Source organism: Oculina patagonica, chromosome 11 (assembly GCF_052425735.1).
Source record: "Oculina patagonica isolate OP01 chromosome 11, crgOcupat, whole genome shotgun sequence".
NCBI lineage: Eukaryota > Metazoa > Cnidaria > Anthozoa > Scleractinia > Oculinidae > Oculina > Oculina patagonica.
In genome coordinates this window covers 17,654,570-17,669,852 of record NC_135768.1, presented here as the reverse complement: position 1 = coordinate 17,669,852, position 15,283 = coordinate 17,654,570, and the positions used below count along the sequence as shown (strand labels likewise).

Genomic DNA, 15,283 nt, shown 5'->3' with positions numbered 1-15,283 from the left:
TAAAAACGAAGGCTTTCGAAAGTCGCTCATAACTTAAACAAATCGCGTTTGATCGCCATAAAATTTATCATTTTATATAGTTTAAGCATTATTCTCTCAGATTCTCAAAAATATAAGCAATCGCTTCACGTTTTCCCGTTTTATAACGCGCTTAAAAAAGGGAACTGCCAACCTCATAAATACCCGCGGGCCACCTTAATTTCTTTAACGCAACAGTTTCGTTTGTAACCTTTATACTGGTACATTTGCAAGTCATATCTTAAGTTTATCACCCTTATTTACTTAGCACAAAGTTCTAAGCTAGGTCTGGAAGCAAAACGTCTATCCAAAAACAAAATCAATCTAATATTATTGATATCGGTAAGACAACTTTGTCTTATTAGATCCAAGACTGCCAGCAGAACAGAGGCGCAAAAAGTAGTTAACATACATGTAATATAATTTTAATAAAAGAATGAATGACAAATTTGAAGAAGTAGTTAAATACAAAGCAGCAGGTGAAACGATACGCAGACACCTAAAACGCCAGCAAGGTTTCAAGCAAACATCTCTTTCGCCTTTTGAAGTGCAAAAGGTGGTCATCTGTGCTGGGTTCAATTTGAATTCGTTTACAAAGTAGATGTGACTGCAGACATTTAAATGCGAAACTTCATGAAGGCAGTTTTCAATAACACAACCTCCACTCCTCGTCAAAGTTTTCCCACTCCCTGTACCTCTGAAGATGATAATAATATTTACGAATCTTACTCTTACGAAGCGAGTGCGTTTTCAACTTCTATCGTCATGGCTATTTTGTCACCGGTGGCAGTGACGGGAAATGCGTTGATTTTGGCGGCGATTTGGAAGAGGACCTTTGTGAGAACATCATTCCATGTTCTTCTTAGTGGCTTAGCGCTCACTGACTTGTGTACCGGGCTCATCGCTCAGCCTTTCTACACTGCCACAATTTTGATGTTCTTAGCCAACAATGAAGTAATTTGCGACTGGCGTTATGTTACCATAGAGGCGGTTGCTAATGGCAGTGCAACCTACTTTATTTCGATCACGATTCTTCTTATAACGCTCATGTCTATTGAACGATGGCTGCACATGTCTCAACGATCCTCGCTTACATCGAGTCGGAAATATTTAACAGTTTGCGCGCTGCTGCTTCTTCCAGTTCCCTTGGTTGTTTTTCGACTTTTATACGACATAAATGGAACCTATGGGCGCGAGTTTAGTATTATGAATTCAACAATGCTTTTGGTTTGCTTTTTTGTCACCACAATTGCTTATTTTAGAGTGTTCCGAATTATTCGTCGTCATCAGCTTCAAGTGCAAAGCAATGAGCCGAGTCAGAATTTTGGTCAACCGGCAATAAACTTGGCAAAGTACAAGGAATCTGTAGCATCAATCCTTTATATTTTAGTTCTGTTTTGTTTCTGTTTTCTGCCTTTTATTATATCTGTTGGGGTGTATCTCAGTCTAGGTAAAAATTCAGCAATAGCGGCAGCCGGTAATATCTCTGTGATGCTTTTGTTTTTATCTTCTTCACTTAACCCATGCCTTTATCTTTGGAGAATGAATGATATTCGTAATGCAGTAAAGAATCTTGTTTGGCAAAATTAAACAGTACCAAATGAATACTATTGCCCAAAAGATCTTATTCGAATGGTCACACTAAAGGTTTTATCGACAAACATAATAATTAGAAACATCTTGCACAGCATAATAAACAGTGCCACATTGAAGTACTGCTCAATAGCTTTTATTTGAATGGTTAACAGACCAAGTTATATTCACCTTGTTAAGCATATTAAGCAATAGAATACTGCTAAAAATAAATAAGTAAGTAAGTTTTCATTCACATGGTCGCATATTGGCTACCCAGAAGAATAACTCAGACGACTGTTTCATATAATAAGCTAGCTTTTTTATTGTGATCTAGATTTAAAACAAATTTTAATAAGTGTTCTATTGCATTTATAGGTTATTTCATGGAAGAGCAGTGTCGACTTCTATTATCTTAGCAGTTTTCAATATTTAAAAAACCATGGGAAAACTTGAAACAATTTATTTTAACTTAGATAGAAAAATTCCTTGGCATATTAAGCTTCCGGTCATCATCCAAACTACCTATGAATTTCCAGCTAAATATTAATCAAATTAGTAGCTTCACGCTCCCAGTTGTAACTTATATAAATTTTCCATTGTATATTTTCCCTTTTCTTATGATAATTAAAGTTCTTCAATAAAATAAACGCCATATCAGTCGTAGGAGTCATGAGGGATTCCCTAAAGGCCTATTGGAATGGAGGCCTGGCAAGCGAGGAAGGGGAAGGTATTGCACTCGGTGCAGAGAGAGACACCGTGGAGCGGGATGCCAATTTGGCATGAATGGATCGTCAAAATCTAAAGTTTATGGCGGCAGATAGGGCAAATTGACGGGTCATGCTCCCACTATTAGTGTCATGACGCCGAGTTGTTCGAGATGATGATGATGATGATGATGATGATGATTAAAAAAAACTCAACTTTATCCTTTTCATACTACCATGAGTTTAAGTCGATTAACTCAATCAGAAATCAGGATGACCGGCTGAAATCTTAACTACCATGTTTTGTCCGAGGTTCAAAATATCAATCCCTTATTGATTATCATATATTTTGGGAATTTTGGAGATTTGTTTAAATCTCATAACCTGTCTTCTTGATAATGTATTGATATCGTAGGGAAAAATTTGATTTTGACTAATCTTGAGAATGAAATAAAAGAAGTGCAAAATTACTGGTTTGGATTTTAATCAAGTCTCCGTTTGTATCCAGAGTTTAATTAATATATGTTATGTTAAATTTTCAACGAGATTAAAATTCTAAGCAGGAAGTCAGTTATTGTTATTTTTAAAACTAATAAAATCACAGTACAAGAGAGTGCAATCGCAATTTTTCCTCTGTGCATTTATCGAATGTGTCGTTTTCAGGAATTTATTGATCTTACAATGCCGTCTTTGGAATTATCAGTAATATGACAATTTCATCACAGTCCACTATTTTAAAAATTTTGATAAACATCAATTACAATTTCTTAAATGATAGTTTTCCCTACCCCTTTTGTAAACTCCACCTCGTGAAATCCCTACCCTTTTATATACCTACAACCTGAAAAAGGATCCTCTGTCGGAGTCTACACAGCATTCTGAACATCTTCTGGCCTAACATCATTTCGAACGCTGAGCTACGCCGGGCAACCTCAACAAACAATATCAGCTCTGAGGTGAAGAAGAGAAGGAGGCGCTGGATCGGATATGTCCTTAGGAAGAAGTCATCAGCAAAGCCATCAGCAATTGCCAGAGTTGCTATGCACTGGAAGCCATCCGGGTAAAGAGCAAGGGGACAACCAAAAGAGACCTGGCGACGGACAGTTGAAAAAGAGATGCGGGCAAGCGGATTCAGCTGGGGAGAGCTGAGAAAGAAGGCAAAGAAAAGGCAGCAGTGGCGGTCTCCTGTCAAGGGCACGAAGAGGATCGAGTGAGTGTGTGAGTTGGGCGGAAACTCCCCAGTAACTTCATTTTGAGAAGTACTCCACTCCAGGGAGCTCAAGGTCATTGTGTTACGACTAACGTTGGAGACTCAAATTGTTTCTTGTCACATGATCGCGACAAAATAATTTCAATCATTTTCATCTGCATCTTTCTGCGGTTTCAAAGTAATTAAGAGGCTGTCTTTCTGAAAAACACCCACTCAAATTCGCGTCAAAAAATAATTTTGCCTGAAACTCTGGCAAGTGAAAGACTTTACTGAGGCTAGAACTAAAACAGATTCGGTTTGATTGAAAATGATTTTCTGACCGCGTTAGGAACCATTAAATATTTTGCCTCTTCGGGCCCACTGCAACGTCAGGAAAATTAGAAAAATGGGCATTTTTCGAGCCGCTGTCAAATATTTAATTCTCATCGAACACCGACAACTTTTATATCGATTTGTTCATAAACATTTCTAGTTTTCTAGGAAAGGTGTAAGTTTTTCCTCCACTTATCTGGAAATACGAAATCAAGGATATAACGACCAGTTCTAATAGGCATCGCACGAAGGTTGAAAAATGACGTGCCTTGATTTAGAAGCGAATATTTCAATTTTGGGACCTAGCTAATATCAGCAAATGTGCGAGCAATAACGACATTTCGGCTTATATCGTCGTTATTACTCGCACATGTGCTGATACAAACGGTTATGACTTTTGGAATACTGAAAACGTACATGTGATATTGCACATTTTAGCCACTAAAGGACCACACTTTTCGACTGTGTAGAGTAGGGTTATCAGGTAGGTCCCGAAATAAAAATATCATTCGCTTCTAAATCAAGGTCATATTTTCAACCTTTGTTCGATGCCGATCAGTAGTGGTCATTATATCCTTGATTTCGCATTTTTCAGATAAAACTAAAGAAAACTTGATACTTTCTTAGAGAACTAGTTTTGTTTATGAACAAATTGATACAAAAATTGTCAGTGTGCGATGCGAATGAAATATTTGACAGCGGCTCGAAAAATGCCTATTTTTCTAATTTCCAGACGTTGCAGTGGGCCCGAAGAGGCAAAATACCCTAAATCTTTACAAGAAAATTAAGTAAAATCAAACAGTCTTTGTTAATCAAGGAAGTTTTCTCTATTTTACAACTGGGCAGTTAAAACTATGTCGAAAACATTACTCATGTAAAAAACATGTAAAATATATAACAATCCACGTCACGGAGACACAAGAGCTTTTCAGTTAACATCATTTTCTTTAGCTATCTCTGCAGAATAACTTTTTCACACCATTACGAATATCATTCATTCTCCAAACGTAAAGACCTGGGTTGAGTGACGAAGACAAAAATAAAAGAACCTTTGACACCCTGTTGGCCACAGCTATTTCAAAATTATTTGGTACACTAATACGCACGCCACTAGAGACAATAAAAGGAATGAAACAGAACGAAAATAACACTACAATATACAAAATGGAAGCCACAGATTTCCTGTACTTCGCCAGGTCTATTGCTTGTCGGCCAAAATTCTGAGATGTTTCGCGTGCTTGTAATTGCTGTTGGTGATGACGAATAATTCGATAAACTTTAAAATAGGCGAATGACGTAGTAAGGTAACATGACAGCATCAGTGTTATAGTTTATATGAAAATATATCTTCTATAAGTTTCATTCCCATTACTTAAAACGCGACAAACAACTATGGGAATGGGAATCAGTAACAGATTAAAAACAATGAAACATCCACGACGCGATGTAACCAAGGATCGTTGAGACATGTGCAGCCATCGTTCAATGGACATGAGTGTTATAAGAAGAACCGTGAGGGAAATAAAATAAACGGCACTGCTATCGCCGATTGTGTCTAAGGTGATATTAAGCAGCGACCTAGCGTACTGTACTGTAGGGTTTGCTACTTTCGTCAAAGTGGCTGCAGCGCTGAAAGGCTGAGCGATGAGTCCTGTACACAGATCAGTGAACGCTAATCCACTCAGAAGAATGTGGAATGGTGTTCTCGCAAACGCCTTCTTCCAAATTGCCGCCAAAACTAGCGCATTTCCAGCGATTGCTATCGGTGATAATACAGCGATAACTGTAGCAGAAGTTAACTGTGCCGAATTTGTAGTCCAATCTGCATTGGTAGAATTGTGAGAAGGAAAGGGTGTCGTGTTACTGAACATGTCTAGCTCTCACCGATTAACCGTGCGCTCAGGGTACGTCTTTGTTACGCAATAAAAATATTTTTACCATCCAGTTGTTAGAACCTATTTCAATGCCAATCGCTTCACCTGCTTCCTATTTCCAATTACTTTGCTATTATTTTTGGCCTTCTTCAGTTCCTTTTTATTGGAGGCATCTTTTATGTAATGCAATAATCAACATGTACCGCATAAATGAAATCTATGAGGGAGGTCTGTTTGATATCTCATTGAGCACTTCATAGTGAAATCGACGTGTGGTTACGAACTGACAATCGAAAAGAAGAAAGCAGGAAATCGAGAGTTACAAGATTTTCCATTGAAAGCTTTTACTTTGTGCTTAGACGACCATGTTTACATTTTCTTTTTTAATTTCCGTTGGCCCACAGTTTTTTTTTTCGAATCAGCTTTGATATGATAATCAATATGTCCAAAACAAATCTATTAAAATTTGGGATGTTTGTTTGATATCGTGGGACTGTTTATTCAATGTCGCTGTTTTATAGAACGGGCGCTACGCACTGACAATTGAAATGAAGAAAGCAAGAAATCAGTGAATGGTCATCGAGAGTTATTAGGAGTTTGCATTCACAGCTTTTATTTCATGTGAAGGCCTTGTTTACCTTTGCTTTTGTACTTTCATCGGTGGAATACAAATTGTGCCTTACAGTGATGGAAGTAAAGTAAGGCAAAAGCCTATTCGTCTTTTAGGGCAGTTGACCTTTAAGTTTTGCAGTGAAACTAAGATTAGCACATAAAAAAATGGAACTTTCAAAATGTTCAATGATCTACGTCGCGTTCACCAAACTAACAACCTTCTTTATACATATGTGGCTCGTACAAAATAAATGAATGTTGCGTATACTTCCTATAATATTGTGCTATTTGTTGGTTTAGTATGAACAGATTAGGAAGAACGTTTATTTGTTGTACTGTTCTGTTTATTGATGTCAACGAAAAGAAACCATAGATATTTCTGGTCCAATTTATTACACCGCACATGCAATATTCGCAAAATTGTTTCATGATCGTTTTACCTACAGTAGAGTTTCTTTATCTTTTTTTTTTTTCAATTTTCTCATTCACCAGGTTCCATTTTGATTCCAAGTCGTTTCTATCGATGGTGCACCTAGACCAATGTTATTTCTAGTCCCTTTTCTTGCAAAGAAGATTTCCTTTGTGATTAAGTTTTTTCTTCAATTTTCATATTGAGTCTGGCTTCATTTACAGACGTTTCTACTGAAAGAGTCTACATACTAAAATAAATTTTAAACGAAGCTTTGGCCAGAATGAGATTGTAGTTGGTATAACACCACTGATCAACCTGGTGTAGCTGTTGATAATGTAAAAACATAAACAATTATATATAAAATTAATGTACGAGCCAAACTGTGACTAAATTAAACTTTCTAAAGCAAAACTGGCTCTGTTCAATTTTTGAAACAGCTGGAGTTAAAAATAGTTATATTCCATTTCATCTGCTGTGCATCGAGAAAACGTGTCGTTTCAGAGATAGATTTCTTCCTCTTAAAAGCCTTCGTGGCGAGTACAGGGATAAACTGATCTCATCAAAATCCTCCTTTTTATACACTGTTAATATACATATATCACAATTTTACATGTACACTTTAGAATGGAGAAAATTGCACCATACGATAAAGAACTACAAAAAAGTGACCTTTTGCTAACACAAAACATGGCACATCGGACATTGCTGATCCCAGCAGTATACAGGCTGCGTTTCACATACATGAACCTAATAAACGACCTTAGCTCTCGACGTTTCCTTGTAGGTCAGTGATCGATTTTTGGAATGCCAAAAAGAATTCTGACGTTAAATCTTCGTTGAATATATTACTTATATTATAGACTTGTACAATCTCATACAAACCAGAGTCCTTCAGTTAGCATCATTTTCCTTAGCTATCTCTGTGGAACAACTGTCTCACACCAGTACGAATGTCATTCATTCTCCAAACGAAAAGACCTGGGTTGAGTGAAGAAGACAAATATAAAAACACCCATGACAATCTGATGGCCACAACTGTTTCAAACGTTATTGGTACGTTAATAAACACACCACTAGAGACAATAAAAGGAATGAAACAGAAAGAAAATAATACTACAATGTACAACATGGAAGCCACAGATTTCTTGTACTTCGCGAGGTCTATTGCTTGTCGGCCAAAGTTTAGGGATGTTTCCTTTGCTTGTACTTGCTGTTGGTGACGACGAATAATTCGGTAAACTTTGAAATAGGCGAATGACGTGGTAAGATAGCAAGACAACATCAGTGTCATAGTCATTATGTAAATATGTTTTTCATAAGTTTCAATTTCGTTCACCAAAACGCGGAAAATAACTGCAGGAACTGGAATCAGTAACAGTATGATAACAGTGAAACAGCAACGACGCGATGTAACCAAAGATCGTCGAGACATGTGCAGCCATCGTTCAATGGACATGAGTGTTATAAGAAGAACCGTGAGAGAAATAAAGTATATGGCACAGCTTTCGCCGATTGTCCATATTGTAATGTGCTCAGCTATAAGGTTTTCTTCGTACATCAAAATGGCCGCGGCAACTAAAGGCTGAGCGATGAGTCCTGTACACAAATCAGTTAACGCTAATCCACTTGAATGGTGGAATGGTGTTCTTACGAACGTCTTCTTCCAAATTGCCGCCAAAATCAGCCCATTTCCCGCCACTGCCACCGGTGATAAAACAGCAATTATAACAGAAGTTGAGAAAACAAGTTGATTGTAATAATGAGATTCGTCCTCAGGACTGCTGTCATCAACCCAGTTACAAGGAGTGGAAACATTTTGTCGAGGGGAGAAAGTCGTGTTACTGAACATGGTGTAGCTTCGTTCACGAACGCTAAAAAAGCTTGTGTCAGTATCCCTTAATGAGGTTGAACACAGAAGAAGATCTCTTCACGCTTTATCTGTGTTGCTCAGTATTGTTGCTATTTTCAGCTGAAAGTAGTGTGAATGACATTTGGATTCACCTGGTGACATTTAGTGAATGTTCTTTTTATGATTTTTTCATTACTGCTGACTTTTATTTCTGTAATTAATCTTTCATTCAACTTTTTTCATTTGTTTCTCTTGTGCTGAAAATATGTTTGTTTTCTTACAGTTAATTGCATTTTCTTAAGTATACATACTAAATTACTTTTAACCATGCCGTACTTGTTGCATAATCTCCGCTGATAGAATTGAATGAATAAGAGGATATCATGTTACTGAACATGACTAGCACTCACTGCTTAACTGCGCGAACAGGGTATGTCTTTACAATGCAACGAAACGTGTGCAGCGAAACAATGCAGCGAAACAATGCAGCGAAACAAATGCAACGTGTTTTATTCCAGTTGTTGGAACCTATTTTAATGTCAAACGTTTCACCTGCTTACTATATTTAATTGCTTTTTTATTATTTATTGGCCCAGTAAACCTCTTTTATATGATAATCAATATGTACAAAATAAATTAATTTTTTAGGGGAGGTCTGTTCGATATCGTATTGAGCATGTTATATTGAAGATTAGTGTGGGGACATGCAGTTCATTGTATTTAATGCTGCTGTCTTTTATAAAGGGTGATTGACTGACAGTTGAACTGAAGAAAACAGGAAATGGTCATTGAGAGTAAACTGCGAATATGTCCGCCTCTTATCGCAAGGTACATCAAGAGTTGCTGGCAATTTGCACTGACAGCGTTTATTTCGTGTTTAGATGACGGTATTTACATTGGTTTTTGTAATTTCCGATGGTGGACAATCAAATGTTGCCATTTGATGATGAAAGTAAAGTAACATGAAAGCTTTTTCGTCTTTAGGGCATGCCGTTGTCTGCGTTTGGGGTAAAATGAGATTATCACATAGAAATCACATCAATGGTCCATGTCCCGTCGACCAAAACTAGCAATCCGCTCCATACATATGTAGCTAGTATGACGAAAAAATGAAATTTCTGTGTACATCGCATCATATTTTGCCTTTTCATTCGCTTGTTTAGTAAGAAAAGATTAGTAAGAATGTTTGATGTACCTTTTCTTTAATTAATGTGAAGGGGAAAAAAAACCAAGGATATTTCTAGTTCCATTTATTACAGTGTAAATATCATAAGACTTTCCCACAACGTACAAACTAACTAATTTGTAACTGAAGTTCTAAATAAAGTAGTAAATAAGTCAGTCCCCTTTACTGATAATACTAAAATGTAAACAAAAACCCTTAGAAATGATATGATAGGACTGCTCAACAGTTTTTATTCAAGTGATCACACAGTGGGGTTTTATACACATACTAAAAATAGTAATAAACAGTACTACTTGAAAAATACTTCTCAGAAGATCTCAAACGAACAATCCCACAATAGATACCGAAAAATAATTTGGACGACAGTTTTTTTGAATAGTCTATTTTGCCGTCTCCGGTATCTGATAAAAACAATTTGAGAGCAAATGTCCACTAAGACCGACCCAAGTCGAAAGTAAGTGACACATGATGAAAACTCAACATTCTTCATATTTCGCCCAACGAAAGCCTATGATAGGTCCACAAACGTGATGGGATTTTTTTCTTGAAATATTTGTTAAACGAGACAAAAAAGTATGGCCCACGTGTCTTCAAAACACACACAAAATAAACGTGACAATTTTCCCTACACGGTAAAACTCCAATATGGTAATTAAGGTATTTGCTGTAAATTAGAAAGTTTTGTTTATTTTGGGGGTTTATTTTGTCTCGAAAACTTCAGATAAAATACTTATATTATAAACTTGTACTATTCATACAATCCGCGTCACCGAGATGAGATTCCCTAATTCAGTTAAAATCATTTTCTGCAGACCAACTGTTTCACGCCATTATGAATATCATTCATTCTCCAAACGTAAAGAACTGGATTGAGCGAAGAAGACAAAAATAAAAGCACGAAAGACACCCTTAAGGCCACAAATGTTTTAAAAGATTTTGGTCTACTTATTAACACCCCAGCAGAGACAATATAAGGTACGAAACAGAGAGAAAATAACAATAGAATATACAACATGGAAGCCACAGATTTCTTGTACTTCGCCAGGTCTATTGCTTGTCGGCCAAAATTCTGGGATGTTTCGTTTGCTTGGACTTGCTGTTGGTGATGAAAAATAATTCGGTAAACTTTGAAATAGGCGAATGACGTGGTTAGATAGCAAATGAACATCAGTGCCATAGTCGTTATATAAATATGTTTCTCATAAGTTTCATTTTCGTTCACTAAAACGCGGAAAATAACTGCAGGAATGGGAATCAGTAACAATGTGATAACAGTGACACAGCAACGACGCGATGTAACCAAGGATCGTCGAGACATGTGCAACCATCGTTCAATGGACATGAGTGTGATGAGAAGGGCCGTGATAGAAACAAAGTAGATGGCAGTGCATTCGCCGATTGTGTCTATTGTAACGTGCTCTTTTTCCAGACTGCTTGCTTCGAACAAAGTGTCTGCGGCAGTTAAAGGCTGGGCGATGAGCCCTGTACAGAAATCAGTGAACGCTAATCCACTCAGAAGAATATGGAATGGTGTTCTCGCGAACGTCTTCTTCCAAATTGCTGCCAAAATCAGCGCATTTCCAGTTACTGCTACCGGTGATAAAACAGCGAAAACTATAGCAGTTGCAAGTTTAAAAGTTAACCATGCCGAACTTCTAGTCCAATCTGCGATGGCAGAGTTTTGTGAAGGAGAGGATGTCGTGTTACTGAACATGTCTAGCAATCACAGGAAAACTGTGAGAACAGCGCAATGAATGAGGTGTTTTTTTTCGTTGTCAATCGATTCATTTGCTTTCTATTGCGAATGACTTTGTTATTATTTTCGGCCAAGTTTTCTTTTTATTGGAGACTTCATTTATATGATAATCAAGACGTACAAAATAAATTAATTAAAATAAGTGAGTTCTCTTTGACATCTTATTGAGCACTTTACTGAGTGGAAATAAGCGGGGGGTCAGTTAATTCAATGTCGCTGTCTTTTAAAACGGGCTACGAAGTGACAATAGAAATGAAGAAATCAGACTGGATCAGTGAATGGTCATCAAGAGTTACTAAGACTTTGCATTGACAGCTTGTATTTCATGTTTAGACGACCGTATTTACACTTGCTTTTGTAATTTCCGTTGTTGGACAACCAAATTGTGTCTCACGGTGATGGGAGTAATTAAAATAATATAAAAGCTTTAGTCTTTACGGGCGGTTGACATTTTAGTTTTTCGGTGAAACTAAGATTAGCACATAAAAAATCGAACTTCATTGAACTGCGTTCCGTTCGGCATCAAACTAACAACCTGCTTGATACAGACGTAGCTCGTATGAAATAATGAATACTATGTATACTTCCCATCATATTTTGCTATTTGTCTCGATTAATATGAATTGATAAATAGAACGCTTGCTGTACTGTTTGTCAATTAATGTCAGCGAAAAGGAATCATAGCTATTTCTGGTTTCATTTATTGCAACGTACATATCATAAAACTTTCGCCAAATTGTGTCACGATCGTTTCACTTACAGCAGAGTTTTCTTAAAAAACTGCATTCGCCGATTGTGTCTACATCGAGTCTCCTTAAAAGGAGTAAAAAACGTAGTTTTTTTAGCCCTAGGCAATCTTAGATTTTTGCCAAACTACACTATCATGATCACAAATGACCAAAGTGTGATTTTTTACTGGTTTCTTAGTAACAGTGGTTACCATAGAAACGATTGTCGATCTCTTTTTGTTTTTAAAGAAGCCTGATTTTCACGAAATCTAGATTGACTCTTGCTATTCATTTTTTGGAATTTCACAAAAACCTGTAAGAGCGTTTTTAAGTAAATCAAGAAAGAAGGATTTCGCAACATTTTGTGGTTTCCTACAATTTGACAGTAAATATCTATCAACAAATTAAAGCAAATGTGATATGATTTTTAAAAATCAAGTTCGTCTTCTGATTACCAAAGCAACTTATTCCTTATTGATGACTGTATTCTCATCACCTGTCTGCTTGACAATGCATTGTTAATGTTGAGAGAAATAATATGTGAATCATTATTGGAAATTGAATCAAAAGCCGCAGCTGGAAAGTTTTGAATGTGTATAGTTGTAATTTTAATTCAGTCTCAGTTTGTTCTTTAATACTATTTTAATAACATACACTGTTTATATTTCAACATAATTTAAATCCTTTCCAGGAAGTTAATCTGTCTGGCGTCTTATTGAGCTGTCTCTTTCAAGTTGCATTCTTGAAGAGCAATTCAAAAATCCATTTCATTCATGTAAAAATTAATTTAGTCTGTGTACTTTGGGAAATGGTTCAACTAAGAAAACGAACATATTTTCAGTGTAAGAGAAATATATAAGAAAGTTGAATAAAAAATTATTGCTAAAAAACTCATAAAGAACGATCATAATTAAAATGTCACTGGGTGAAACCATATGTAATTTACACTACTTTCAATTAAAAATAGCAATAAAACTGAGCATCACAGACAAAGTGTGAAGGGCTGTCCTTCTGTGTTGAACATCATCGAGGTATTCTGACCCAAGCAAATCTGACTATCAACGTTCGCGTACGAAGATAGACCATGTTCAGTAACATGACTTTCTCCCCTACACAAAATATTTCCACTCATTGTATCTCGGATGATGTCAATATCGCTGAAAAGAGAATCTGACAATATATTTTTCTCAACTTCTATTTTAATCGCTCTTTTATCGCCAGTTGCAGTGGCAGGAAATGCGTTTATTTTGGCGGTAATTTGGAGAAAGACGTTTGTGAGAACACCATTCCATATTCTCCTGAGTGGATTAGCGTTCACCGATTTGTGCACAGGGCTCATCGCCCAGCCTTTCTATGCCGCAAGAGCCTTGATGCATTCCACAAACTCTATGCTAAGTGACGCGGATACGGAAAAACTCACTATCGCCATATACACAATCGGCGAATGCAGTGCTATCTACTGTCTTGACATCACGATTCTCCTCATAACACTTATATCCGTTGAACGATGGCTGCACATGTCATCTCGACAATCCTTGGTGACATCGCGTCGCGGATGTTTCGCTGTCATCATACTGCTCCTCCTTCCCACTCCCGTAATCGTTTTCAGGGTGTTGTCAATTAATAAACAGACTTACACGGATCACACGAGGGTCTCAAGCATGGCCAGCGTACTCTCTTGCTATCTTATAACGGCATTTGCCTATTTTAAAGTATACCGAATTATTCGACATCACCAACAGCAGGTGCAAGCAAACGAAACGTCTCAGCAATTTGCAATTGGTCAGTCGGCAATAGACTTAGCGAAATACAAGAAATCAGTGGCCTCGATGTTATATATCCTTTAACTGTTTTCTATCTGTTTCTTACCTTATATCGTCGCTAGTGGGGTTTATCTAAGTCTAAGTCTAAGTCCTACAGGCGTCTATTGCGCTTTTATTTCTGTCTTCGTCTCTTAACCCAGGCCTTTACCTCTGGAGAATGAACGATATTCGCAATGGAGTGAGGCAACTGTTGTGCAGAGGGTAGCTAATGAATATTGTAAAGGACACTTTGATCTCGGTGAAGAGATTTATACTTTTAGGAAATGTTGCTTTCTAACTAAGCTCAACGTGGTGTTACGCTGAAAACTTTAATACACCGTTTGATCGATGAGGAATGTTATTTATTATTTTCCGAGAAAATGTGTACGTTACGAGACAACAAAGTATGTGGTGCACATTTGTTAGAAACTTCAGTGATAAAATGTCGTTTTAACTAAGAGTTTATTTGTAAGAAATACGTGCGATTTTTGCTACGTGTTCGTTAAAAATAAGTCATTCTTCCGTGGCATTGCAAATAATTTATCTAGCCTGCAGCTTTCAGTTAACTTAAAGGAAAATTCATCATTCGGTTCTCTAATACGCGCAGCTATAATTTTTCAAGATTTGTAAATGAACGATTTGTCATGTCGTTTTTCGTATAGACTTTTCGAGACCTTTTTATTATATATTTTGTGCGTTTTGTAGGATGCAAGAAAGTTATTGATACTTTCTTCGCTACAGATTGTTGCCATTTAGGTAAAATTATATGTAGCTGTGAGATTAAAGTTCAGCCTTTTTAAGCAGTATGTTATGCCAGTCTCGCTTGTTTTGTTTGTTTTTGATTTCGACATTATGTCACCTGTAAAAAAACTTTGCATTAATTCTTGTGCAACTGTAAATTAATTTCCTCGCGTCTTTTGTTGAATGTGCTAGCATTAAATTTTTATTTTCCCCTCGAGAAGTCGCTTACTGTCTTTTCTGTCAAGAAAGCGTTTTTAGACCCATTTTTGTGTTTTTGCTGTTTAAATTTTATTATTTGTTTTTTATCCTATCCCTTCGCTTACTTACATGATCCTGCAGTGGTGTTCATTTAACTTGAAACTATAGCAACACAAAAACATTTCATTTTTCCTAAAAGCAATATTTGTTTCTAAATAATTCGTTTCCGCTGCTAATTCTGATAGTAAAAGCGAATTTGAATTTGGCACAGTAAAAACAGAAAATATGATAAAGATATATGACTCT

The 15,283-nt window shown here is 36.7% G+C and overlaps 2 protein-coding genes and 2 pseudogenes across 2 annotated transcripts; 1 reads left to right on the top strand and 3 right to left on the bottom strand.

Moving 5' to 3' along the window:
• Positions 1–4,703: 4,703 nt before the first annotated feature.
• Positions 4,704–5,768, bottom strand: LOC144631245 (uncharacterized; annotated as a pseudogene).
• Positions 5,769–6,674: 906 nt separating this feature from the next.
• On the bottom strand, positions 6,675–8,673 carry LOC144630545 (uncharacterized). Its single transcript, XM_078488906.1, has 2 exons — positions 7,600–8,673; positions 6,675–7,041 (listed from the first exon to the last, which is right to left on the bottom strand). Exon 1 carries the CDS (start codon positions 8,564–8,566, stop codon positions 7,628–7,630), a length of 939 nt encoding a protein of 312 aa, XP_078345032.1. The 5' UTR covers positions 8,567–8,673; the 3' UTR covers positions 6,675–7,041; positions 7,600–7,627.
• Positions 8,674–10,310: 1,637 nt separating this feature from the next.
• On the bottom strand, positions 10,311–11,515 carry LOC144629458 (uncharacterized). Its single transcript, XM_078487661.1, has one exon. It carries the CDS (start codon positions 11,464–11,466, stop codon positions 10,552–10,554), a length of 915 nt encoding a protein of 304 aa, XP_078343787.1. The 5' UTR covers positions 11,467–11,515; the 3' UTR covers positions 10,311–10,551.
• Positions 11,516–13,199: 1,684 nt separating this feature from the next.
• LOC144629510 (high-affinity lysophosphatidic acid receptor-like) lies at positions 13,200–14,264 on the top strand (annotated as a pseudogene).
• Positions 14,265–15,283: the final 1,019 nt, after the last annotated feature.

What these genes read in the sequence shown, in the direction of transcription:
- LOC144629458 (XM_078487661.1), bottom strand. Translation starts at nt 11,466, where the DNA reads ATGTTCAGTAACACGACATCCTCTCCTTCACAAAACTCTGCCATCGCA.
- LOC144630545 (XM_078488906.1), bottom strand. Translation starts at nt 8,566, where the DNA reads ATGTTCAGTAACACGACTTTCTCCCCTCGACAAAATGTTTCCACTCCT.